At 32.8% G+C, this 26,293-nt stretch overlaps 1 protein-coding gene across 11 annotated transcripts in view; it reads right to left on the reverse strand.

The window, feature by feature from the left end:
- Positions 1-26,293, reverse strand: part of LOC101899622 (supervillin) — a 668,298-nt gene that overhangs the window by 372,500 nt on the left and 269,505 nt on the right. The window contains exons 1-2 of one of the 11 annotated variants that reach the window (XM_011292400.3): positions 1,362-1,507; positions 857-1,081 (exon numbers count right to left, since the gene is read on the reverse strand). The exons of 8 other annotated variants lie outside the window; for them this stretch is intronic. In XM_011292400.3, the coding sequence (XP_011290702.1) occupies positions 857-1,043 (187 nt within the window). In that variant the 5' untranslated portion in view covers positions 1,044-1,081; positions 1,362-1,507. Of the gene's footprint in view, positions 1-856; positions 1,263-1,361; positions 1,508-26,293 lie in introns of those variants that run through there. 2 more of the 11 variants (XM_011292401.3, XM_011292399.3) reach the window with 2 other exon arrangements.

Below are 26,293 nucleotides of genomic sequence, written 5' to 3' on the forward strand. Positions count from 1 at the left end.
AATCTCCGGATACCAATCCGTTGGACTATTGTGTCTGGAATATTTTGGAAAGCAAGGTTGGCACTAAAAAATACCAAAGTGTCGATCTCTCAAGGAAGCGCTTCGTCGGAAATGGGCAAAATACCGCACAGCATTGGCCGTTTGAGAGCCATAATTCGTGCCAAAGGTGACAAATTCGAACAAATCTAAACTTTTTCTAAAATTTAATGATACTTCCGACATTTTTAGTTTTCATTCATTAACATTTAAAAATTATGGCGTTTGACTATGTTGCAGTTTTTTTTATCTCACCCTGTAGATCAGTCGACTGGGATCTACCTCTAGCTAATTCTTCAGGTGTTATGTCCTGGAACCCATCAAAATCTAGTGAAATTACATATTTCAAGGAGGGATTTCTAGCTAATCCAAAGATTATTCAGGAGATGCCTACAATTCGACTTCAAAATCTTTTCTTTTTTTTTAAGGAAAATAGGGTATTTACGTATTACCATAACTCCTTAAATATTGACATTTCGGGATTATTAGCATGTCGAATCTTGATCCTTGTAACAAATTTCTCAATCTGGACGAGGTGCAATACTAACTCTACAATATTATACATTTATTAGGACTCAGTCTAGTATCCTAGCATGCCTAAAAAAATAAACACGCTGAATAAAGTATTTAAATGGTTTCAAGTTTCTCAAAAATTAAAAGGGTTTCAGGTTTCTTGAAAGGAATAACAATTTAATTTAATATCACAAAAAATAACTACTCATTTTTTCTCCGTGTATTATTAGCAAAAATTCGCAATGATATCAATTTCTTGTTGTTGTTGTTCTTCTTCTTATTTTCTACATGATTTGGGAATACTAACTTTTAGTTATAGCCGGTGTAGACAATAAATCCAAATGTGAGCCAAAACTATAATGATTTCGATACAGGGGATATGGTGGTGGATATTTCTGCGATTTCGATGAAGAGCTGTTGGGACTAGACGTTAAATTTGGAGTATTTAAATTTAAGACACCTTCGCGTATCAGACATTCCTTGAGGGCCAACATGATGGCTGTTTGATGTTGTAGTTGTTGTCACTTATTTGCTGCGATGAAGATAAAACAAAAATAATTTCCAATTTTATTTCAAGATCACACAGAATCACACGAATCACACTTTTCTTCCAAGAACACTTCACTTAGGGGGGAAATGGATTTTGGTTAATTTTATTGAATAATGAATTTTTATTATTTATTTTTAAAACTTTTCCATAGAATTTTTAATTTTGAAATTTTTATTAACAAAACAATTTTATTCAATTTATATTTCTTTTATTTAAAAAATTAATATTTGTTTAATTTATTTAATATTTCAATTGGTATTACAAACACTTCCTAATGCAGCTCAACTATTTATTTTGGCTGACGTTTGTTTTCATTCACAAATTTGAAAATAATTAACACATTCGATTTGGTTGCTTGGGATTTGAATTCTTCCACTCTTTTTTTTCCCACTTTAACACACAAATTCTCAATTTTTCTGACAAAATTTTTTCCACTATAATTTTTTTTCTCTAAAATATTTAAATATCTAATTTTTTGTTGCTTTTCGTTTTCAAACTAATTTTACAACGAATTTTATTTTTATTTTTGGTAGGTGTATTTTGTAAAAATTATGCGCGGCATATAATCTTATTTTGCTTAGACGTCTCGACGACTTGCGGCTAAAGACACAATGGGACGACATTAGACAACGATAACGACATCGAAGACAACAACGACGACGACGACCACGGCGGCGACAATGACGACGGTAACGGTGATGATGTTGTTTGTTGGCGCATGGAAAGATACAACACCATCGGACAGACACAACACAACAATTGACAGACAACTTGCAGCAGCAACAAGAGCGAGCGCATTAAAACTGAAACGAAAACATTTGCTATTTGCCTGTGAACGAACAAACGAACGAATGAATGAATTGAACGGACGACTGCCTAGAGTATGACTGAAGACGGCATGGACTCATCGTCGTCATCATCATCTAAAATGATTACTCTGCTCTATATCGTCATCATTATAAATGATTGTGGACAGTGGTTTGAAGTATCATTGAATTTATTTATAAAAAGTATGTAAATCCGAATCTAAGTCATCTCCAGGATGGATTCACTACATTTATCCCTGTTGGTTGTAGGTTTGAAATAAAGAGGTGGTTTGGAAAAGTGTATATTTGGTACTGTACTGCCCAATACCAAAGGCGAACAAAACTGCCAAGAGTTATGTTTCCACTATTTTGGCAACCACCTCACCTTAAAGTCGAGCCGATTCACTGGAAAACCTGATACAGGTATATTCCGATGCCTTGACGGGATAATCGCTTTGTACATCTGGCAGCTCTAACCACCAAAGTCTATTATTATCGCTTTAGTTATTATGAATGAGAGGGCATTTTTGCAATTTTTAAAAAAGAAAAAAATAATATTGAAATGTAAACCTGATAAAAACGAATTTTTATACCCTTCACCATAGCATGGATCTAGCTTCCGATCGAAATGAAGAGGGTTGATACAATTTTACTCAAATGTGTAATATGTCTGCAGGACTTTTGATATTGAAAACGGGCCATGTAGATCCACACTTTGATATAGACCCCATATAACGGTACCTCCCGATATTCGATATTTTGTTGATTTAAGCGACATTATTCACTGGAAATGTTTCAAATTTGGTATTTGAAATTCGTATTGGGTACTACAGCATATGACAGAAAATTGTCTGTGCAGGTTCATGTCTTCGCATTTGAATATTGTAATCGTTTTTGACAAAAGTTGCCTATGGAGGTCCACGTCGTCGTATAATGGCTTCATTCGGTATTTTTAAGATTTTAACAGAATTTTTAACAGATTTTATTTTTTTGAAAATTGTCAAAATTGTTGCAAATGGTGGAGGGTATTCAAAGATCGACCCGGCTGAACTTCAGCTTTTTTACTTGCTATAGACAAGAATATTCATAAAAGACCTTGAGGCCTTGTATTTATTATAGAGGGTCTTGAGCTCTTATATTTACTATAGAGGAACTTGAGGTCTTCTATTTCCTATAGAAGACATTGTAGTCTCCTTTTGGAACCTTCAGGTTTTCTATTTGCCTTAGAGGACCTTGATGTCTTTTATTTTAGCCTTGGAGAACTTTGAGATCTTCTGTTTTTTATAGAGGACCTTGGGGTCTATTTGCTCTAGAGGACCTTGACGTCTTATATTTATTCTAGAGGACGTTGAGGTCTTAAATTTACTCTAGAGGACGTTGAGGTGTTCTATTTGCCTTAGTAGACCTTAAAGTCTTGTATATGCTACGGAGGAGGTTAAGGTTTTCTGTATGCTATATGTAGCTATTGAAGAGATGAGATAAAATGTAATATTAAAATTTATATTATCTGTGTTCGAGATTTGGCAGTGGTTTGGAAATGCGTCCTATATTTATACGAAAATTACTAAATGGTACTAATTTTGGTATTGGGAGAAGGGATACGGCTAGAATACTCACATTTGATATGGAGGTCGTTTGGGAAATGTGTACTATAATTGTCAGAGAAGTAATAAATAGTACTGAATAAGGTATTTAGTGAAAGAATAGAGCTGAAATCCTGAAATTTTATATAGATGTGACTGTTGGTGTCTTTGGTTAAGATATGGAGGTGGTTTTGGAAATGTGTACTAAAATTGTTCAAAAAGTACTAAATGGTACTAAATTGGGAATCGGGTGCAGGATAGAGGTGGAATCCGGAAATTTAATATTGAGGTCTCTGTTGATATTAGGTGTTGAGAACTGGTAGTGGTTTTCCAAATGGGTACTTTTATTTTTCGAAAAGTACTAATTTATGATCATGGTTGGTATCTAGGATGATGAAATGTAGATGTTTCTAAACTTGGTATTAAGTTAAGGGATAGGCTGAAATTCTCACATTTGATACTAAGGCCAGTTGGTTTCTAGGGTATACCTACGGAGAGGTTGAAATAGTTTTGAACTGGAAAATTGGATGTGGGTCCATTGTGCAATGGATTTACTATTATCCTTCTCGTTAAACGTCAAACTGAAAGATTCTGAAGGAGTCGGCCGATATTATCGATTTTCGCACCTGACCTTGCACTTACAAAAATATTGGGATTTGCTAAGTTTGCACAAAATCGAATGATCCTCTCTCTTTCTATGAGGCAAATTATTTTCTTTGAAAATAGTGACCTTTTGGGGGAGATTTACCAGAAGGAGTGGACCGATGATGTCCATCTCCGAACACGATCAAAGTTTGAAAACAATATTACGAATTACCAAGTTTGGACTAAATCATGTACTTCCTTCGATAATTATCATACTAGACAGACGGACGGATATCGTAAGCTCGATTCCTTAAACGAATTTAGTCCAAAGATACCTAGGGTCTAAAACCGTTATTTCGATGAACCACATTTTGGCTGTATCAAATGATATGCACACCCTATACCCATATGGCTGATGGTATAATGTTGGAATTTTTTTAAGAAATAACCCATTATACCTACTGACAATGCAGAACGTAATTTGTTTACATTACTCAGTAATGGATTATTCGACTCAGGTGGTTCCCATTTTTTTGGTTATTGCAAATATACTTTTTCTGGGGAGAAAGAATCTCCCCGTATTTCACTCCTCGTAAACCACTGTTCAGTCATAGAACGAAACGACTTCTAGTGTGTGTGTGTGTGAACAAAGCAAAAGTGTTGGAGGCATTTGTTTTGGTGTATTTGCAATGGAAAGTATCTAGAACTCTCACCTCAGCTCATCCATCTCATCGAAAAGAACACACACGACCACAAACAGGCAACAGAAAAAAAGGAAGAGAAGAAATTGTAAAGAACAACAGAAAAAATGGGCAAAAACATAGAAAAAATTGTATTCCATGTTGTTTTTGTCGTTCTGCCACAAACACTAAAAATAAATTTTGTTGTAGTCAAAACAGCTACAACAACAACACATAGGAATTTTACAAATGAGATAGGAAAATACAGAAAAAATACTACGAAACACAAGTAGTAGCTGTAGTACTGAGAGTGAATGAACAATAATAGTAACAACAACAAAAGCACCAGCAATTCAATAGACTGAAGAAGAGAAAAGCACTGCAGCAACAACAACAGCCGGACCATTTATTGTAATTATCTGTTAGATACAGTTGTTGTTGTTGTACCAAGTACTGAGTGTGTGGGATTCTGTTTTGATTGTCTATTCTCTTCGCTGAGAGTGTGAACAAACAAATAAAGATGAGACCGTGTACTCGACTCGCAACATCATTATCAGCAGCAGAATCATAATCATCATCTGTGAGAGATACACTTGGTGGGCATCATCGGCGGCCGACAGACAGACAAGTAAATAAACATCGGATTACAGGCAGGCAGGCGGCACCCACATCCCCCACTAACCCCATTTGGTGTGAAGAAGGCACCACACTAAATCAAACTGCAGCACGTTGCAGTCGTCTAGTGCAACGACGAACAGCAACAGCAGCAACAAACGACACCCGGTATCTTTTTTGGATGCTGCAAGAAGCCAACAAACTAGCAAACGAATAAATATTATGTATTTACACATGGATGTTCATATACATGTGGATGTGAGTGTATGTGTTCCTTTGTTTTGGCTTGATTTGCTCTAATGGGAATAGGTATGTGTTTAAAGCAAATGATTCAAAAAAAAAAAAATAAAATAAAGGAGAAGAAAAAACAAATGTGATAATTTCAGACACGATTAAATAAATCTGTAAATACATTTTGCAGATATTACACTGGACAACAAATGTAGCGGCTCAATTTTTATACTCTCAGCGTTGTGGCTTCCGAATGTCTATAATATTTTAGAGCCCAAAGGTGTCACATCGAAATAAGGTTTTTAAGAAAATAGGTCTCCTTAGACGAAATGAGTGGGTAATTATAACTCCATTGAAGTGAGAAATTAAGGCCCAGTTTTATTGAAAATTTTCAAATGGCAATATTTTGACCAATATTAGAGCAGGTGTGAGAATGAAACCTCCCCCATAGAAGTTCAAAAATGTTTAAAAATATACATATCTTGTATAAAACGAATCGAGAACATAATATGATCCAAACTTCGTGGTAATATTTATATCAGAATATTTTTGAAGGCATAATCGTGGTTTATTTAAAAAAAGAAATAGAACAAAATTGTTTTGCGTTGTAGGGTATTACATGATCGGCTCCGTATGACAAAAGCCTTTGCTGGCTTGTTTCTATATCCTCCACCATAGTATGGAGGGTATATTAAGTTTGTCATTCCGTTTGTAACACCTCGAAAAATACATTTTAGACCCCACGAGTTTTATATATATATTCTTGATCAGCATAAAATCAAATTTAGCAATGTCCGTCCATCTGTGGAAATCACTCTAGCTTCCGAACGAAATGAAGTAGGTTAATAGAATTTTACTCAAATGTGTATTATGCCTGAAGGACTTTTGGTATTGAAAATGGGTGATGTAGGTATGTCCCCCATATAATGGTACCTCCCTTTTTTCCGTATTTTGGTGATTTAAGCGACATTATTCACCGGAAATGTTTAAAATTTGGTATTTGAAGTTCGTAATGGATGCTACAGCCTAAGACAGAAAATTGCCTGTGCAGGTCGACATCTTCGTATAGTCCCAATATAACTATACCTCCCTTTATTCGGTATTTTGATGATTTTAGCTACATTATTCACCGAATTTTTTTAATCAAGTTTCGCAATTGATATTATTGTAATGGTTTATAACAAAAGTTGCCTTTGCAGGTCCACGTCTTCATATAGCCCCCATATAACGGTACCTACCTATATTCGGTATTTTGACGATTTTAGCGACATTATTCATCGGAATATTTTCGTATTTGGTGAAGTTTGTTGGAAGTTTTGAAGTTCGTAATGGATACTACAGCCTATGACAGAAAATTGCCTGTGCAGGTCGACATTTTCGTATAGTCCCAATATAACTATACCTCCCTTTATTCGGTATTTTGATGATTTTAGCTACATTATTCACCGAATTTTTTTAATCAAGTTTCGCAATTGATATTATTGTAATGGTTTATAACAAAAGTTGCCTTTGCAGGTCCACGTCGTCGTATAGACCTTAATATAACTGCAACATTCGGTATTTTTAAGATTTTAACAGAATTTTTAAAGGGATTTTGTTTTTCCAAAAAAATTGACAAAATCTTTCCAAATGTTGGAGGGTATTCAAAGAAGTTTTATAATCGCCAATTTTTTCAAGGACTTTCCGCACCACGTTGTTTAGATAATGTTTGTTTCTAGGAGGGACGGTCATGTGTTTTATTTATTTTCATTTTATTTCAAAATTTTTTTGTTTTTTTTTTTAAATAGAATTTTTACGAATATTTTTTCAAGGACTGTTAAGGAGAACATTTTTTAAGGATTATTTTAAGAATTGTTTATTAGGGAAATAATTATGAAATAATACTTCAATGACTACTTTTGACATTTTTTACTGTTTTTTTTAAATATTTTTCAAGAAATAATCAGATTTTCAAGAATATTTTCAAGTACTACCAGAGCCAATATCATAGAGTTTTTAAGAATATTTTTTTTCAAGGACTATAACAACCTTCATCGTGGATTTTTGGAATATTTTTGCAGAAACATCAGAGCCACCTAATATTTAGGAATATTATATCAAACCTGTGTGAGCAATAATTGGAGATTTTAAGGATAAAATTTCAAGTAGTATCAGTGTCGTAGTTGAGAATTTTCTTACAATATTTTGCAAGAGCCACAATCGTAAATTTTCTTAGGATATTATTTTCAGGACTATCATAGCTGGACTGCTACAAATAATCGTAGATGGACTATCGGATCTGTTATCGTGAATTTTTAAAGGATAACTTTAAAGGACTTTGGGAGCCATAACTTTTTGAACATTTTTTCAGTGGCTGTAGCCGTGTTTTTTAATATTTTTTCAATGACTATAAGGACATAAGCGATAATATTTTCATTACTATCATATTCATAATCGAGAACCTTTGAGAATATTTTTACCAGGACTATCAGAGTCCTAATCATAAAACTCTTAAGAAGATACATTTAAAGACAATTAAAACCATAATCATGGCCTTCAAAACATTTTTTGAAGTCAATCAAATATCCGTGCCATTCATGGATTCTTGAGAGCTTTTTTCAAGGACTTTTAGAGCCATATTTGTGGATTCTTATGAGAAATTTTATAGTGAAAATTGGAGATTTCTTAAAAATATTGTATCAGGTTTTGACAGACCTATAATCGAGCATTTTATAGAAGTAATTTTGCAAAGACTAAAGATGAGAATACATAAAACGCTTTTTTATTGGCTTAAGTCATCGGCTGGTTTGTTTGTAGAGGAATAAAGGAGTTTTAGGTTGACTTAGTTGGATTTTTGCCCTAAGCTCCTTTGCTTTTTGTTTGTCGATGAAACCGGCCGATGACTTAAGCCAGTCAAAAACGCATTTTATGTATTCTCACCTTAAGAATAATCGCGGAATATTAAACCAAATAAAATTTCTCTTAGACTAACAGAATTGTGGACCTTTCAAAAATATTTTTTCAGAAACTATCGTGAATTTTAAAAATATGGTTTTTAGAACTATCAGAACAATAATTATCAATTTTCAAGAATATTTCTCGGTGGTCTATAGGTTTCCTAAATATGGAGTTTTTAAAAATATTTTTCATGGACAATCGAAATCATAAATGCGGGGGTTTCAGCAAATTATTCAAGAGACTATCACAACGGTAGTTAATGAAAATCTGTGCCATAATTTTTGATTTTTTACCATATCTTTCCCAAGGACACTCAGATCCACAATTTGAAATTTCCCACCATATCTTTCCCAAGGACACTCAGATCCACAATTTGCCATTTTTTAAGAATATAACATGAAGTGTTGTCAGAACCATAATCTTGGATTTTTTATTATTAACTAAACCTAAAAACGCCTGTCCGATCAAAATTTACACCGCTTACTTGTTGACAGTATTTTTGTCGAGCCAATAGCGAACATTTAAGAAAATTTTCCAATTGAAGAACATTAAAAAATTAGAATTTGGAAACATAATTTCAAAGTTATTTTAAATCTGATTAATTCTTAGTAAATTGTCTAAGGTTCATCACCCATCCCTGGTACAAAACAAAACATTGATCATCATAAAGTTTTTATTTTATTGGAAAGTTTTTCATTCACATAACCGCCATTCAGGTTACATTTTACTTTACAATATTCCAGGCGTATGATTCAAGAATACTAAAATTCGTCCTTGGCCTTAGCCTTATGTGTGTTCTGAAATGTGCTTACATATTTCTATTAATGTAAATTTCAGGCAATGGCTTTGATTTCATGACTATTTGTCGCACACATGAACTCAAGTGACAGAGACAATTTATCATAGGAATACAACGAATGTACATATGTAAATGAAGATATATATGACCTCAACATCGCGGAATGATGTCCACGAAAATGACTTGTAATTTTTTAGTGGGTATTTTTTTTCAAATGGGTAATGTTCTGGTAAATTGCTTACCGTTTGTAATGAAGACACGAATAAAATTGTATCAGTTATGTATTTACCTGCAAATAAAAAAATAAATATTTTAAATTAAAATAAAAATAATATTATGTCAAAATTAATATAATAAAACATATGGAATGTCGAAGCTTCCATTACGAATTTTAAGAATATTTTATCAGACTATAATCGGTGGTCTTAAGAATATTTTTCAAGTAAAAGCTATAAACGTAAAATTTGAGATTCATTTGAATCAGAGCTATAATCGTGGACTATGAAAATATTCTTGCTAATGACTCGAATTCCTTAAAAGAATTTTTGAAAGAGAGATAATTATAAATTTGTAGGGATTTTATGTTCAGATGTGTGACTGTGATTATTATAGGGGTTTTAAAGAAGAAAAAAAATAATTGTCCGAACCATTATAATTTTTAGGAGCATTTTTTCAAGGACTTTTATTGAAATATTTCGAGGACTTAATGAGCCATTACGGCGAAATTAAAAAAAAAAAACAATGACTTTAATCGTGAGTTTTTAAGAATATTTTTTCAAGGACTATTAGAAACATTGTCGTGAAATCTACGGGACAATGTTTCAAGGACTATCAGAAATAAAACTTTGAATTTTTGAGAATATTTTTCGAATAGTTTTTCAAGAACTATCACTCCTACGGTAAAGGATTTGCTAAAGGACTAATGGAATAGACTTTAAGAAATATGTTTACAAAATGAACAAAGCCTGATATTAAAACCAGTAAAGAAAGTCCTAAAGTCGGGCGGGGCCGATTTTATAATACCCTACACCACTTTGCTACTTTAGTTGAGCTCCACTTAAAAATTAAAAGTTTTTATGGGAGAATTCAATCATACACGCTATGATTATAATTATAATTTAAAATTTAAAGGACTAAATATGCCGAAGCATTTGTATCTTTTAAATTCGGACTTGTATTGCCCATTTGGTGCGAAATTAATTTGAAATCGGATAAAAATATATATGGGAACTATATCCAAATCTGAACCGATCTCGATAAAATTTGGCCAAGATATTTCTGAGCTGTATTTGATATATTTCCCTGAATATCGTTGTTACGGAGTGCATATTACGGCTGTGGGTAACAAAAACAATAAATCGGATGAACAATATATATGGGAGCTATAACTATATCTGAACCGATCTTCACCTTCTAGACTAAATTCGGTCGTATGTGCCAAATTCCATCCCATTTGGACAAATATTAGACGTTTGGTGCACAATAAATGGTAAATCGGACGAAGTTATATATAGGAGCTATATCCAAATCTGAACCGATCTCGATAAAATTTAGCAAAGGTATTTCTGAGATGTATTTGATATATTTCCCCAAATATTGTTGTTACAGAGTGCATATTACGGCTGCGGAGGACAAAAATAACAAATCGGATGAACAATATATATGTGAGCTATAGCTATATCTGAACCGATTTCGATCAAATTTTGCATACTTATTTTCAGGCCTAATTTGGTTGTATGTGCTAAATTCCATACTATTCGGGCTGATATTACACGTTTGGTGCACAATAAAAAGCAAATCGGACGAAGATATATATGGGAGCTATATCTAAATTTTTACCGATTATCTCCAATTTCAATAGGGTTCGTCCTTGGGCCAAACAAATGTTGTTTGCAAAATTTCATCTCAATCGGATAATAAATGCGACCTGTTTGTTCACAAGAATACATGAACAGACGGACGGACGGACACGGACAGACGGACTGACATGCATAAATCAACTCAGAAAGTGATTCTATGCAGATCATCAAAATGAACTATGGGTCTATCTCGTTTCCTTTTGCCTGTTACAAACAAATGCACAAAGACATAATACCCTGACCACCTTGTGGTGTAGGGTATAAACACATAATCGAGAGATTTTGAGGATAATGTTTCAAGGACATAGCCAAAATCGTGGATTTCTTTTAAAACTTTTTTTCCAAGGTCTAAAATTTTTGATTCTTAATATATTTGTTTCAGGACTATAAGAATTATATTCGTGTATATTAGAGCAGGGATTTTAGGGATAATATCTCAAGAACTATAATTATCATAAAGGTGAACTTTTCAGAAAACATTTTTATTTGAGGACACAAATTCTAGAGTTTTTTTTTCAAGAACTATTAGGGAAGTAGTCTTGAAATCTATTCTAAGAACTATTTGAACCAAAACCGGGAATTTTTGAAAATATTTTCCCAAGGACTATCATCCTGTTTTTAACTACTTTTATAAGGACTATCAGATTAATAATCGTATATCTTAGAAAAATATTTTTCAAGGACTATATGATCTTCAATTGTGGAGTTATTCTAGCACTAATGGAGTAAAATTTTTAAAATATTTTTTTAAAAACTTCCGAGGCCATAACACGGATTTTTTAAGAATGTTATGAATACTCAAATCGTGGATATTTAAAACATAATTTCTTGCGGGTTATTCTTTAAGTTCTATTAAATCCATAACAACACATTTCTAAAGAATATTTTTCAGTGACAGAATTATAAATTTTTAAGAATATTAAAGGATGCTTTTTATGAGCTATAGGAAAGTTTTTCAAAAAAGCACATAAATCGGAAAAAATTATGAAATCTTTAATGGAATTATACTGTAAACATAATTTAATGTTTGACGATTATTTAATTTAAATGTTGACCGCACTTCGATTGGTCAATTCGATAAAGTTAAATTTTGGCGTAATTTTAATATGACATATTATGGATGCATTTGCAATGCATCTGGCTGGTATATATCCTTTGGGAATAGTTTTCCAAGGGCTATGAGAGTGGATATTCTGAGGATATTTTTGAAGAGCTATTTTAACCATGTTCGTGGATTTTTTTTAAAACGATAACTTATGAACTATCGGAGCTGTTACATATCGGGGACATACGAAATTATAATCTTGAAAAAAATTTCATAATTAAAGTAATTTTCAAGGAATAATTCATCATTGAATATAAAAAAAAAATAATTTTTTTTTAAATTTTTTTCTAGGACTTCAACACAACCATATTGTTGGATTTATAAAAACAAACATTTACAGACTATCGGAGCGTCTGCCTTGAGTTATTGAAAATAATTCTCAATCATTATCCTTGACATTTTCGCCCAAAAATTGTTATATACTTTTTTTTTATATTCAATGATGACGGCTCCGCTCGAAAATTACTTTAATTATTATATTTTTTTTCTCAAGATTATGATTTCGAAAAGGAGGCAAAAAATCTGTCTATGGCATTATTTGGATTTAATAAAAATATTATTTCAAGATCTATCAGATGTATATTTATTTGAGAGTAAAAAAAATAAAAATTGGAAAATGTTGAAAAGACTATCAGAGATGTGATTGGAAGATTTCATCGAGGTCTATCTCAGCTAAATTCAAACAATTAAACAAAGAAACCAAATTTGGCAAAAATATTTCTGAACTGTATTTGATATATTTCCCTGAATATCGTCGTTACGGAGTGCATATTACGGTTGTGGGTAACAAATATAACAAATCGGACGAATAATATATATGGAAGCTATAGCTATATCTGAAGCGATCTTCACCAAATTTGACATATTAGTTTCTACACTCAATTCGGTCATAAGTGCCAAATTCCATCCCATTTGGACAGATATTAGACGTTTGGTGCACAATAAAAGGTAAATCGGATGAAGTTATATATGGAAGCTATATCCAAATCTGAACCGATCTCGATAAAATTTAGCAAATATATTTCTGAGCTGTATTTGATAAATTTCCCCAAATATTGTTGTTGCAGAGTTCATATTACGGCTGCGGAGGACAAAATAACAAATCGGATGAACAATATATATGGGAGCTATAGCTATATCTAAATCGATTTCGATCAAATTTGGCATACTTATTTTCAGGCCTAATTTGGGTGTATATGCAAAATTCCATACAATTCGGGCTGATATTACACGTTTGGTGCACAATAAAAGGTAAATCGGGTGAAGATATATATGGGAGCTATGCCTAAAATTTGACCGATTATCTCCAATTTCAATAGGGTTCGTCCTTGGGCCTAACAAATGGTATGTGCAAAATTTCATCTGGATCGGGCAATAAATGCGACCTGTACTTTGTTTAAAAAAATACATGGACAGACGGACGGACGGACGGACATGCATAAATCGACTCAGAATGTGATTCTATGCAGATCATCAAAAGGAACTATGGGTTTATCTCGTTTCCTTTTGCCTGTTACAAACAAATGCACAAAGACATAATACCTTGACCTGCCAGATCCATAACCGCGTAAAGCTATAACCGTAAATTTTGAGTTTCATTTGAATCAAAGCTATAATCGTGGATGAAAATATTCGTGCTAATGACTCGAATTCCTTAAAAGAATTTTTGAACGAGAGATAATTGTAAATTTGTTGAGATTTTATGTTTAGATGTGTGACTGTGATAATTATAGGGTTTTTAAAGAAGAAAAAGAAATTGTCAGAACCATTATCATTTTTAGGAACATTTTTTCAAGGACTTAAATCGTGGAGACTTTATGGTGAAATTTTATTGAAATATTTTGAGGACTAAATGAGCCATTACGGCGAAATTAAAAAACAATGACTTTAATCGTGATTTTTTTAAGAATATTTTTTCAAGGACTATTAGAAACATTGTCGTGAAATATACGGGTCAATGTTTCAAGGACTATCAGAAATAAAGCTTAGAATTTTTGAGAATATATTTCGAATAGTTTTTCAAGGACTATCACTCCAACAGTAGAGGATTTGCTATAGGACTAATGGAGTAGATTTTAAGAAATATGTTTACAAAATGAACAGAGCCTGATATTAAAAAAACAAATAATCGAGAGATTTTGAGGATAACGTTTCAAGGACATAGCCAAAATCGTGGATTTCTTTTAAAACTTTTTTTCCAAGGTCTAAAATTTTTGATTCTTAATATATTTGTTTCAGGACTATAAGAATTATATTCGTGTATATTAGAGCAGGGATTTTAGGGATAATATCTCAAGAACTATAATTATCATAACGGTGAACTTTTCAGAAAACATTTTTTTTTTGAGAACACAAATTCTATAGTTTTTTTTTTTCAAGAACTATTAGGGAAATAGTCTTGAAATCTATTCTAAGAACCATTTGTACCAAAACCGGGAATTTTTGAAAATATTTTCCCAAGGACTATCATACTGGTTTTAACTACTTTTATAAGGACTATTAGATTAATAATCGTATGTCTTAGAAAAATATTTTTCAAGGAAAAATTTTTCGGAAAAAATCATGAGTTCTTGATTGGAATTATACGGTCAATATAATTTAATGTTTGACGATTATTTAATTTAAATGTTGACCGCACTTCGATTGGTCAATCCGATAAAGTTAAATTTTGGCGTAATTTTAATATGACATATTATGGATGCATTTGCAACGCATCTGGCTGGCATATATTTTTTGGGAATAGTTTTCCAAGGGCTATGAGAGTGGATATTCTGAGCATATTTTTGAAGAGCTATTTTATTTTAACCATGTTCGTGGATTTTTTTAAAACGATAACTTTTGAACTATCGGAGCCGTTAATTATCGGGGACATACGAAGTTATAATCTTGAGAAAAAAAATTGATAATTAAAGTAATTTTCAATGAAAAGTGGAGCCATCATTATTGAATATTAAAAAAATGAATTTTTTTTTTAATTTTTTCTAGGACCATATTATTGGATTTATAAAAACCAACATTTAAGGACTATCGGAGCGTCTGCCTTGAGTTATTGAAAATAATTCTCAATCATTATCCTTGACATTTTCGCCCAATAATTTTTTTTCATATTCAATGATGACGGCTCCGCTATTTCTCGAAAATTACTTTAATTATTATATTTTTTTTTTCTCAAGATTATGAAAATCTGTCTATGGCATTATTTGGATTTAATAAAAATATTATTTCAAGATCTATCAGATGTATATTTATTTGAGAGTAAAAAAAAATAAAAATTGGAAAATGTTGAAAAGACTATGAGAGAAGTGATTGGAAGATTTCATCGAGGTCTATCCCAGCTAAATTCACATAATTTAAAAAAAATTACGGCTATTGGATTAGTAAATTATTAGTGGGGATGTTTTAAGAGTATTTTTAAATATGGATTATAAAATGTATTTTTTTAGAACAATTGTGGATTTTATATAGAGAGTATTTTTTCAGAGGATATCGTTACGGGTGCTAATAGAGTTTTTATCTTGAATTTTGAGAAAATATTTTTTAAGTACAATCAAATCAATAATCGTGGCTTTTTCAAGAGTATACTTTAGGGGGATATTGAAGGAATAATCGTGGATTTAAAACAGAATATATTTTTTTAGATACCTTTCTGTTTAAATTCAGAATTTATGAAAACTATTTTTAAAAATTATTTTTTTTAATTGGTTCTACATCCATACAGTTATCACAATAGCAAACTATTATGTATTACAAGTTCAAATGTTATTATTTTACGAGACAATTGTTTGTTTTTGTTTTTTGAAATTTTGACAACTTTTCAATCAATAAAAGTTACACAATAGCCCTACTGATCGTTACGAATATGAATTTTTAATTTCGAAATAAGAAAAATAGTATCTTGATTTGTAAAACCAAAATTTTAATGTTGTTCTATTTAGAAACTTTGTATATAAGAATTGTAAATAAAAAAATCAATGCCTTGATGTGAATATCTTGAAAATTAGTGGTCAGATCGGAAAACGGACAACATACAACACTTAAGCATGACATCTATGAAATGTCGATTTGATGCACTTCATTCGATATTGCTCTTGATTCACACTTCAGACCCAATAAACAAACGACACTTATCAACAACAACAACTTCCCCAAACAACACTCTGATCATTATTTTTTTATTGTTAAAGATTATCTCTATCTCTCTGTGTTTAAATTGTTATTGTTGCAGTTTGTTATTGTTATTGTTGCAGTGGTGTAGCTGACAACACAGCACCAAACGTATTGTCTTCTGGTTATGTGGGAGTTTATTAATTAGCCAATCCATTGCATTATGCTGCTGCTGCAGTATAGTCAACACAACTGCTGGCCCCATGAAGAATTAAAAAAAAAAACAAACTGACTGCCGCTACTACCAGCAACAGCAACAACAACAAAACGAGGAACAACAGCAACAAAGGAAACACAAACAATATTCATAAAAATAAATTGTTTATTTATCGTAACATTCATTCCTATCGCCATCATCATCATCGGCGTCGTCGTCGTCGTCATCGTTCGGCGGTATGCCCTCACTCTCGTCCGCTGCATTCTGTTTTAAATCAGTTGTAATTTTCACTGATTGTTTGCGGTGGATTTTTATTAACTCACAAATCGTGGGCTAATGAATGATGGAGGAGGACGGACTGGCTGTTTTTTGGGGGAATACGGACGGAAAAGGCGTCTGTTTTTATTATTTCCTGGGAGTGTGTAATCGGCAGCACCAGCAATTCATTTAAATAAAATTCTCGATTTTTTTTTTTTTGGCCAAGTAGAGAGTGTTACATATGTATGCATGTGTGAAAATGTGTTAATATTTAAAACAGTAAAGAAAAGTCAAAAGTTGGGCAAGGCCGACTATATGATACCCCACCCCTCTGTGAATATTTAGTAGAGATCTCGTAACGAAAAAAATATATATATTGGGAATTTATCTAAAGTGGATCACACCAACTATAAACCATATTTGAATGCGTACAATGACTTATAATTTGGAATTAGAAGAAATTAATATATGGGACGGATATCAAACTCTGAACCGATTTCCACCAAAATTTGACGGACATCTCATAGCTAAAATCATCGCTATAGAGTGAAGGAATATATAAAAACATATTTGTCGGCGCCGATATTCACCAAATGGGAAAAAACTCGGTTGAATGCGAAAAATCCTTTCAATAGCTTATCGGATGAATATATTTGAGGCGATCTCGATAAAATTTGGCAGTAGTGGTATTTCTGAGTTCAAATATCATTATTACAGGGTGAGTTGGAAAAACTGCAACCAACTTCAGACTGCTGCCAGCCATAACTGCCGATGGTCGCTCTCCGCTCGTATTAATCACAATAAATGAAAAGATTCTGGAGGGTGTATTAAAGCCTTGGCCACGCAAACATTTTGGCCGCAGATCTTGGACATTCCAACAGGACTCAGCACCATCACACCCAACACGCGCCTCCCAAGAATGGTTACAAAATGAGGTTCCTTGCTTCATTTCCAGCGCACAATGGTCACCAAATTCTCCGGATACAAGCAAAGGTTGGCACTAAATAATACCAAAGTGTCAATCACATCAAGCGCTTCCCCGAAAATGGGCCAAATTACCGCAGAGCAACATTCTCATCCTGCTTATCCGAATTTTAGCCGATCTATATAAAATTTGGCAGTGGTATTTCTGAGGTCTATGAGATATCTGGTACCAAACTCAGGAGGACTACCGACTATCATCTTTACGGAACATGGAGAATTTTTTAAAATATATTTCGAAGTGCGAAAGGAGTAATAAGCATGGATTTTTATTTTGTCGAGGGATATCTGAGCAATTGAGAGTATTCTTCAGGTGATTTCTAAGACTATTTTTTTGTAAACAAGGAATATTTTCAAGAGCAATTAAAGAGTGTTTTTGGGGCAATCAGAACAATAATCGTTGGCGTTTAAAATTCTTTTTCCAAACGATATCAGAGCACTATACAAGGGTTGCTGCCGGAATAATAGTCATAGAATTTTGAGAATATTTGTTTAAGGCTATCAGGACAAAGGTTATTATTAGTGAGCCCATCAGGCTTGTGGATTTTTTTAAGTATTTTTCAGGGGACATCAGAGCAATACTCGTGGATTTTAAAGAGGATTTTTCCGTGGCCATGTTCTTACAATTATCGTGTATTTTTTGAGAATGCTTTTAAGAGCTATCAAGACAATAATCGGAGAGTGTATTTGTTAGGAGCCTATCAGGTCAATAATCATTTTTTGGGGGCTGTCTTTGCAATAATCGTGGTATTTTTAATGAGAATTTGTTCGGAGCCTTTTAAGTCAATAATTTTGGATTTAAAAAATATATTTTCAAGGAATATCAAAAGCAAGAGTCTTCGGGTATTTTTTTCGAAAGCTGTCGGAAGAGTAGGAGGTGAGTGTGAGGTATAATCATGTCTTGAAAATGAGTCTTTTCCCGCGGCAACCATGTCAATAATAGTTGATTAATAAAGATTACTTTTTAAAGGATATCAGAGCAATAATCGGAATATTTTTTATGGTTATCAAACCAATAAACATGGATTTTTAAAAATATTTTTTGAGGTGCTATTGTTGCAATAATCGTGCATTTTTAAAGAGTATCTGATTTTTATGATTATTTTTTCGGGTGCTGTCAGAGCAATTTTTTTTGCAAGAAACATTTATATAGAGCTATAATCATGGCTTTTTTGGAGTACTTCTTGGAGAGTATTTGTTTTTCAAAAAGGATTCTATCAAAGAAGAGTTTAAAAAAGAGGTATTACATGAGCTATAATCGTTTTTAACAATCCCACTGAGCTCTAATTTTTTAAATTAAACAATTGCGGTGTTGACAGAGTAATATCTGTGGTCCTTTAAAAAATGAGGGATTGCCAGAGCTAAATTCGTGAATTCTAAACAAGTGAAAAACAGTAAGTTCGACCACCTGGACTTTAAATACCCTGCACTATTTGGAAGCAATTTGCAAGTTTTAAAAAAATTCCATTGAAAAATACTTCTAATATCGCCAAAATACCAAATATAGGAAGTTACCGTTATATTGCAGCTTATGCGAAGACATGGACCTGTATATGCAATATTTGTCATAGGTCAAATACGAAATTTGAAACAAACACCATCAAAATACCTACACAGACACTTTTCTGTCATAGGCTGTAGTATCCATTACGAACTATAAATACCAAATTTGAAACAATTCCGGTGAATAATGTCGCTTAAATCACCAAAATACCGAAAATAGGGAGGTACCATTATATATGGGGATATACCAAAACTTGGACATACATGGCCCAAATTCAATACCAAAAGTCCAGCAGACATGATATACATTTGAGTAAAATTTTATTAACCTACTTCATTTCGTTCGGAAGCTAAAGTGATTTCCACAGACGGACGGACGTTGCACATAGGATGCATTCTTTTCGATATATTTTCTCAAATTCTTCCTCATTTAATTATGAAAATTAGTTTCCAAAATGTCAATATTATTAAAATAGATATATAATTAACTTTTATAGGAACTGCCGTCAACAATTGCTACGATTTAAAATTAAACTAATTGTGGTTAAAATATTGATATTTGCATTTCTCAGAGCGAAAAACCACAACAAAAACAAACACACAAACACACAAGCACACACACACACTTATGCCATATGAAGTTTCTTACATGTTCAATCTATCAGCCACTCGGCTATTTATTTGTTTCTTCAATTAGATGACGCAATAATGAGCCAACCAACCGAACACCACCACCCACCCAATTCCGTATATTCATCCGTCAATCCATTGAATATTGATAACCGCAAATTGCATGGCCACCACCCTCGCCTTTACGACCGTCACCACCACCGCGCATTGGTATTTTTTTTTTACTTTACCAGCAGCGAGTTTGAAGCTCAGGCAACGACGCCAGTCAGCATGGGCTATAGTAATAAGCGATCGCATGCTTGAAAACTTGTAGCTCGTCATAACAACAGCAAAGAAATGACTAAAAATGCTACCAATCTGTAGCCGTTTTAAATTGTCAGACTTAGTTGTGTTTTGTCTGTGGCTCAAGTAATTGCTTATACTTGATGATGATGACGATGATGGGATAACCGATAAAATAAACAACAACAACAACAACATCGACTGCAATAAGCCAACCAGTCTACCAGCCACAAGAGCACTGGCATCAGCAGCAGCGGAAAACACCCACCACTTGATACAATGAACAATAATAACAACAACAACGATGGCAGGCCCAGCTTAACTTATTTGTTACAACATTTCATTTAAAAGTAGATCAGTTTTCGATTTCATTATGACTGAGACACAACCGCATTCTACATAAATTATCGAGCAAAAATGCTATATATTTTGTGATGCAGTAGTGGAATAACCGGTCGATATGGAAATTCGTATGCCCTATCGGGAAATTCGTATGGTATATTAATCACAAGAGCGTATTTTGCGGGGAATTTCGACCAAATATGTTTTTTTTTTCCAAAAATTGGATTTGTATCGAAAATTTCTGCACATCGATATATTTTACATATTGGAAACGCGATATGCCACCAAATTTCTGTAACTTCTGTAACAAAATGTAGATTTATCGACATCAATCAAAAAAAAAAAAAAAAAAAAAAAGAAACTAAAAAGGATTAGTCGGACAGATGCATATCCGCAGCATCAAGGTTATTAAAAAATTTCATTTCTTATGTGGGAGGTACCGGAGGGGGTGGTCCGGTTCTTGATACCAGATCTTGTGTAGGCCAAAGAATGGGGATGTGTGAAATTTGGAGACCATTGGACTTTTATTTAACATTTTATTAGAGATACGATGTTGACCTTTTGTAAGGGAGCTACACGAAGGAGTGAACCGGTATATCCCATCTCTACACTTAATCTTGTGTTGATTAAAATATTAAGATGTGCGAAATTTGAAGAGATGTGCGGAATTTAAAATTTTATAAGAGTTATAATTATTAAAATTTTTGACCCTTTCTGCGGGAGGTACTAGATGGAGAATGGCGGACACCCCTATATCGACACCAAATATCCTGAAACGGATCTGGTCCACAGATACCTAAGGTCTAAGGCCATATTTCGATGAGGCACGTTTTGGCGGCATTAAATGATATATACCCTCTGTGGCCAAATGGCTGAGGGCATAATAAAGTGATTGACTGACTGCCTTAATGATTCATAAACGCCCAGACGAAACGGCTAAAGCTAGAATCTTGAAATTTTGGCTGAGAGACACACTTGGTCCGAAGGTGTATTTGACGAACCAGTAAAGCTATAACTCTTAAATGTGGAATGATGATCACTAATGGAGAGTATGATGGATGTACCAAACAATTTTTGGAAGTTTTCACTATAAGTGTACGAAAAGTACTAAAATGTACTATATTAGGTACCTTTTCGTGTGATTTGAACGTTTAGAGCTATCAACTTGAAATTTGAAACGAATATCAAGGTTGAGGATTGGAGTCGATATAAGGAGATAGTTTTGGAAGTTGTACCCATGTATACGAAAAATACTAAACGGTACTAAATTTGGTACAATTTGAATTAGGAGGATGGGATGGAGCTGGAATCTTGAAAAGTTCAAATTACCATTTCTGGCGGAGTGTAGAATTGGGATATGGAGATAGTTTTCGAAATGTGTACCTATGCGCACGACAAGTACTAAATGGTACTAAATTTGATAAATTTCGATTTGGGTGAAGCGATAGAGCTGGAATGCTGAAATTTGGAAATATGATTACTATTGCATTGTAGGACTGAGGTATGTAAGTAGTTCTGGAAATTTATACTTATGTGTACTAAATAGAACTAAATTTGGTATCCTTAAATTTGGAAAAAAGATTATTGTCAGTTTGTAGGATATTAACTCCATTCCATTTACGAAATATGTACTAAAATGAATTAAATTTGGAGTTGTGTGACCCGATATGGCCGGCTAAAGTATATGGTTGAGTTTTGCAGAAACTTTTGGAAATTCGTACTTATGTGTACTAAATGTTACTAAATTTGGTAAAAATTGGATTCGGGCGAACCTAAAGGAGCAGAATCCTAAGAATTGAAATTATTTTTTAGAAATAAGTACTACAAGAGTACTAAATGGCACGGAATTCGGTATAAATTGATTTTGGTTATACGGATTGATCTGGAAATTTAAAATGTTCATATTGGGGTCTCTGTTGAAGGGTAGGGCTAAGACAAAAAGTTGGGCTTGCTAATGCGTTCAGCAATCGTACGAAAAGTACTAAATTTGGCATTGCGTTAACGGATACTGCTTGAAATCTGAAATTTGACATAAGGATCAATGTTAGCATGTAGGTATTTGGTATTTGGATAAGGAACTGGGTTTGGTTGATTCATGGCGGGGGAGTTGGAAATGCGTACTGAAGTGTACGAAAAGTACCAAATAGTATTATCTTTGGTATTTGGGGAAGGAATGGAGTGGGAAATCTGAAATTTGGAGTGAGAGTCAATGATGTTGTGTAGGATAGACAAAGTAAAAGGGGTTTTCAAAATTCTAACAATACGTGGACAAAAGGTACTCAAATGCACTAAATTTGGTACCATTTGGAATTATATGAATGGATGGTGGTAAAATTTTGGAATTTTGTGTCAGCATTGATTTTTGGAAATGGGGTTGATGTAAGAAGGTGTTTTTGGAAATGTGTACTAAGTATAAAAACTGTACTAAATTGTACTAAGTTTGGTACAATTCCGTTTTGTGTGAAGCTGGTAATTTAAAATGTTGGTATTGGGATCACTGTTGGTGGTAGGTTTGTGATAAAGCGGTGGGTGTGTAATAAGGGTACGAAAAGTAGTAAATAGTACTATAATCGGTAGAATTTGGTGTATATCTGAGGTTGATATTAGGAGGTGGTCTTGCAAAAGCGTACTATAATTGTACGAGTAGTATTAAATGTTACTAAATTTGGTATAGGGTTAAGGGATAGGGCTGGGATCCACAAATTTGATATTGAGGCCTCTGTTGGTGGTCTCCCAAATGTGTATTATGAAATAAAATGAGTGATGTGATAGAGATAAAATTCTGAAAATTGATATTTAGATTACTAATAGTATCTACGTTTGAGATTTGTTGGTGGTTTGGAAATGTGTACTATAATTCTTCGATAAGTTGGTCACTAAATGATACTTAATTTGTCGTTGAATGTGTAGAGAAAAAAATCTGAAATTTTATATTCTGATGACTATTGGTATCTGAGGTCCATATTCGGAGGTTGGTTTGGAAATGTATCGTATATTTGCACGAATAGTTCCAAATGGTACTAAGTGTGGAATTGGGTGAAGGGATAGGGATGGAATCCTCAAATTTGAAATTTAAGTCTCTGTTAATATGCTCATAACTCCTTAAATATTGACATTTCGGGGTTTTTAGCATAATTTTGATTGCAGTTTATTAAAGAGGAAAGATAGCTTATTTTAAAATGATCATAACTCCTTAAATATTGACATTTCGGGGTTTTTAGCATCATTTTGATTGCAGATATTAAGAGAGGAAAAATAGCTTATTTTAAAATGCTCATAACCCCTTAAATATTGACATTTCGGGGTTTTTATCATCATTTTGATTGCAGATATTTAAAGAGGAAAAATAGCTTATTTTAAAATGCTCATAACCCCTTAAATATTGACATTTCGGGGTTTTTAGCATCATTTTGATTGCAGATATTAAGAGAGGAAAAATAGCTTATTTTAAAATGCTCATAACCCCTTAAATATTGAAATTTCGGGGTTTTTAGCATCATTTTGATTGCAGATATTAAGAGAGGAAAAATAGCTTATTTTAAAATGCTCATAACCCCTTAAATATTGAAATTTCGGGGTTTTTATCATAATTTTGATTGCAGATATTTAAAGAGTAAAAATAGCTTATTTTAAAATGCTCATAACTTCTTAAATATTGACATTTCGGGGTTTTTAGCATCATTTTGATTGCAGATATTAAGAGAGGAAAAATAGCTTATTTTAAAATGCTCATAACCCCTTAAATATTGAAATTTCGGGGTTTTTATCATAATTTTGATTGCAGATATTTAAAGAGTAAAAATAGCTTATTTTAAAATGCTCATAACTTCTTAAATATTGACATTTCGGGGTTTTTAGCATCATTTTGATTGCAGTTTATTAAAGATGAAAATAGCATATTTTAAAATGCTCATAACTTCTTAAATATTGACATTTCGGGGTTTTTAGCATCATTTTGATTGCAGATATATATAGAGGAAAAATAGCTCATAACTCCTTAAATATAGACATTTCGGGGTTTTTAGCATCATTTTGATTGCAGTTTATTAAAGAGGAAAAATAGCTTATTTTAAAATGCTTATAACTCCTTAAATATTGACATTTCGGGGTTTTTAGCGTCATTTTGATTGCATGTGCTTTTCCAAATGTGTAAAACAATTGAGAGAAAAATACCAAATGGTCCTTAATTTGGTATTGAATGGATTTTTGGATCACTGTTGGTGTCTAAGATGAAGACATGTAGATAGTTTGGGATATGTTGCTAAATTTGGTATTGAGAGAAGGGATAGATCTGAATTTCTGAAATTTGATATTGAGTTCACTGTTGGTTTCTATGTTTTAATAATAATAATAATGTTTAAAATAATAATATTTAAAACATTTAATGTCTGAAAATTTAGTATGATCTTTGGACTTTTGCTTAAAAAAATTGGTTAAACTGAACAAATTGTGTATTTTGTGTACCAAAAAGGCCTAACACAAACTGTTGAAACAAATCTAAAAATTTTAAGTCTATATTAAAATACCATATCTTTTGCAAAACAAGAGGTAATACCATGTGGCTCCCACAATGTGGCTAGACATAAATAATTATATATGTAGGGTATGTGACCAGCTATAGAAAATGTAAAAAGGTGTAATTAACTGCTGTCTGATAATTTTCCATTACATGCAGGCGTTGCGGTTCTTCAATTAAAACAACTATAAAATCTCAACTAAAGATTTGAGTTGATGATCAAATGGGAGTGATGACACTCGGTGTAATAAAATTTAAACAAATTGTTTAATAAACATCATGATGATGATAATGAGGAAAAACGAACGACAATTTATATTTTATGGTCTACAATGATAAAATGTCAAGAATATCACAAGAGAAGGCAATTAATGGCTAGGGTAAGTCACAGAGGAGTGAAATTTTTGATGGGTATCTATTTAAAGCGAAGTCAAATTGTTCACCATCATAAGCTTGAATATTTATTTAAAATTTTTAATAATTTCAGATATATATTTGCAATCATTTTGAAGATTCTTATTGATTTGTTACTGTACTCTTGCAAATAATTTTCTATATAAAAATGTGTTCTTATGGCCCACATCTACCTGTACCATCAGCTTTGTTGAATTTAAAGAGATTTCCTCAAAACTGGTAAATTTCCATTGATATCCTTCTTATCAAAAAAAAAAAGAGCTTCGAAAGCCATAGCAACATCCAGTGAAACCTTTGTCTCTTGCTATTTTCCATTTACCTCCGGAAATTTTCGAACGAATTGACAATTCATACGAATTCATATTTCATCTACCCACTTCAATCCCACCAGCCAGCCATTCGGCCAGTCTCGTTTTTTTTTCAGCTAGAATTGAATAACACTGTAGTTAGTAATCTCATTATGAATGTTACGGAGTTGTTCATTTTGCAACGCAAAAAAAAAAAAAACAGAACGAGAAAAAGGTACGAAAAACAAAATTCTGATTGCTTACTTTCAAGGTCAGAAAAATGCTTGAAATGCTTGAAAAAAAAAAAACACTGCTCACAGTCAAATTTGAATAATAAACAAATTATTCACGAACACGACACGCCGACTGACCATAGCTAAATGAGTGTCGGAATTAAAAACAATGGAAAAAGTAAATATTGTGGGAGGTTTTCTTCGGTCTAATATTCAGGCTGTCATTC

Source organism: Musca domestica, unplaced genomic scaffold, assembly GCF_030504385.1.
Source record: "Musca domestica strain aabys unplaced genomic scaffold, Musca_domestica.polishedcontigs.V.1.1 90, whole genome shotgun sequence".
NCBI lineage: Eukaryota > Metazoa > Arthropoda > Insecta > Diptera > Muscidae > Musca > Musca domestica.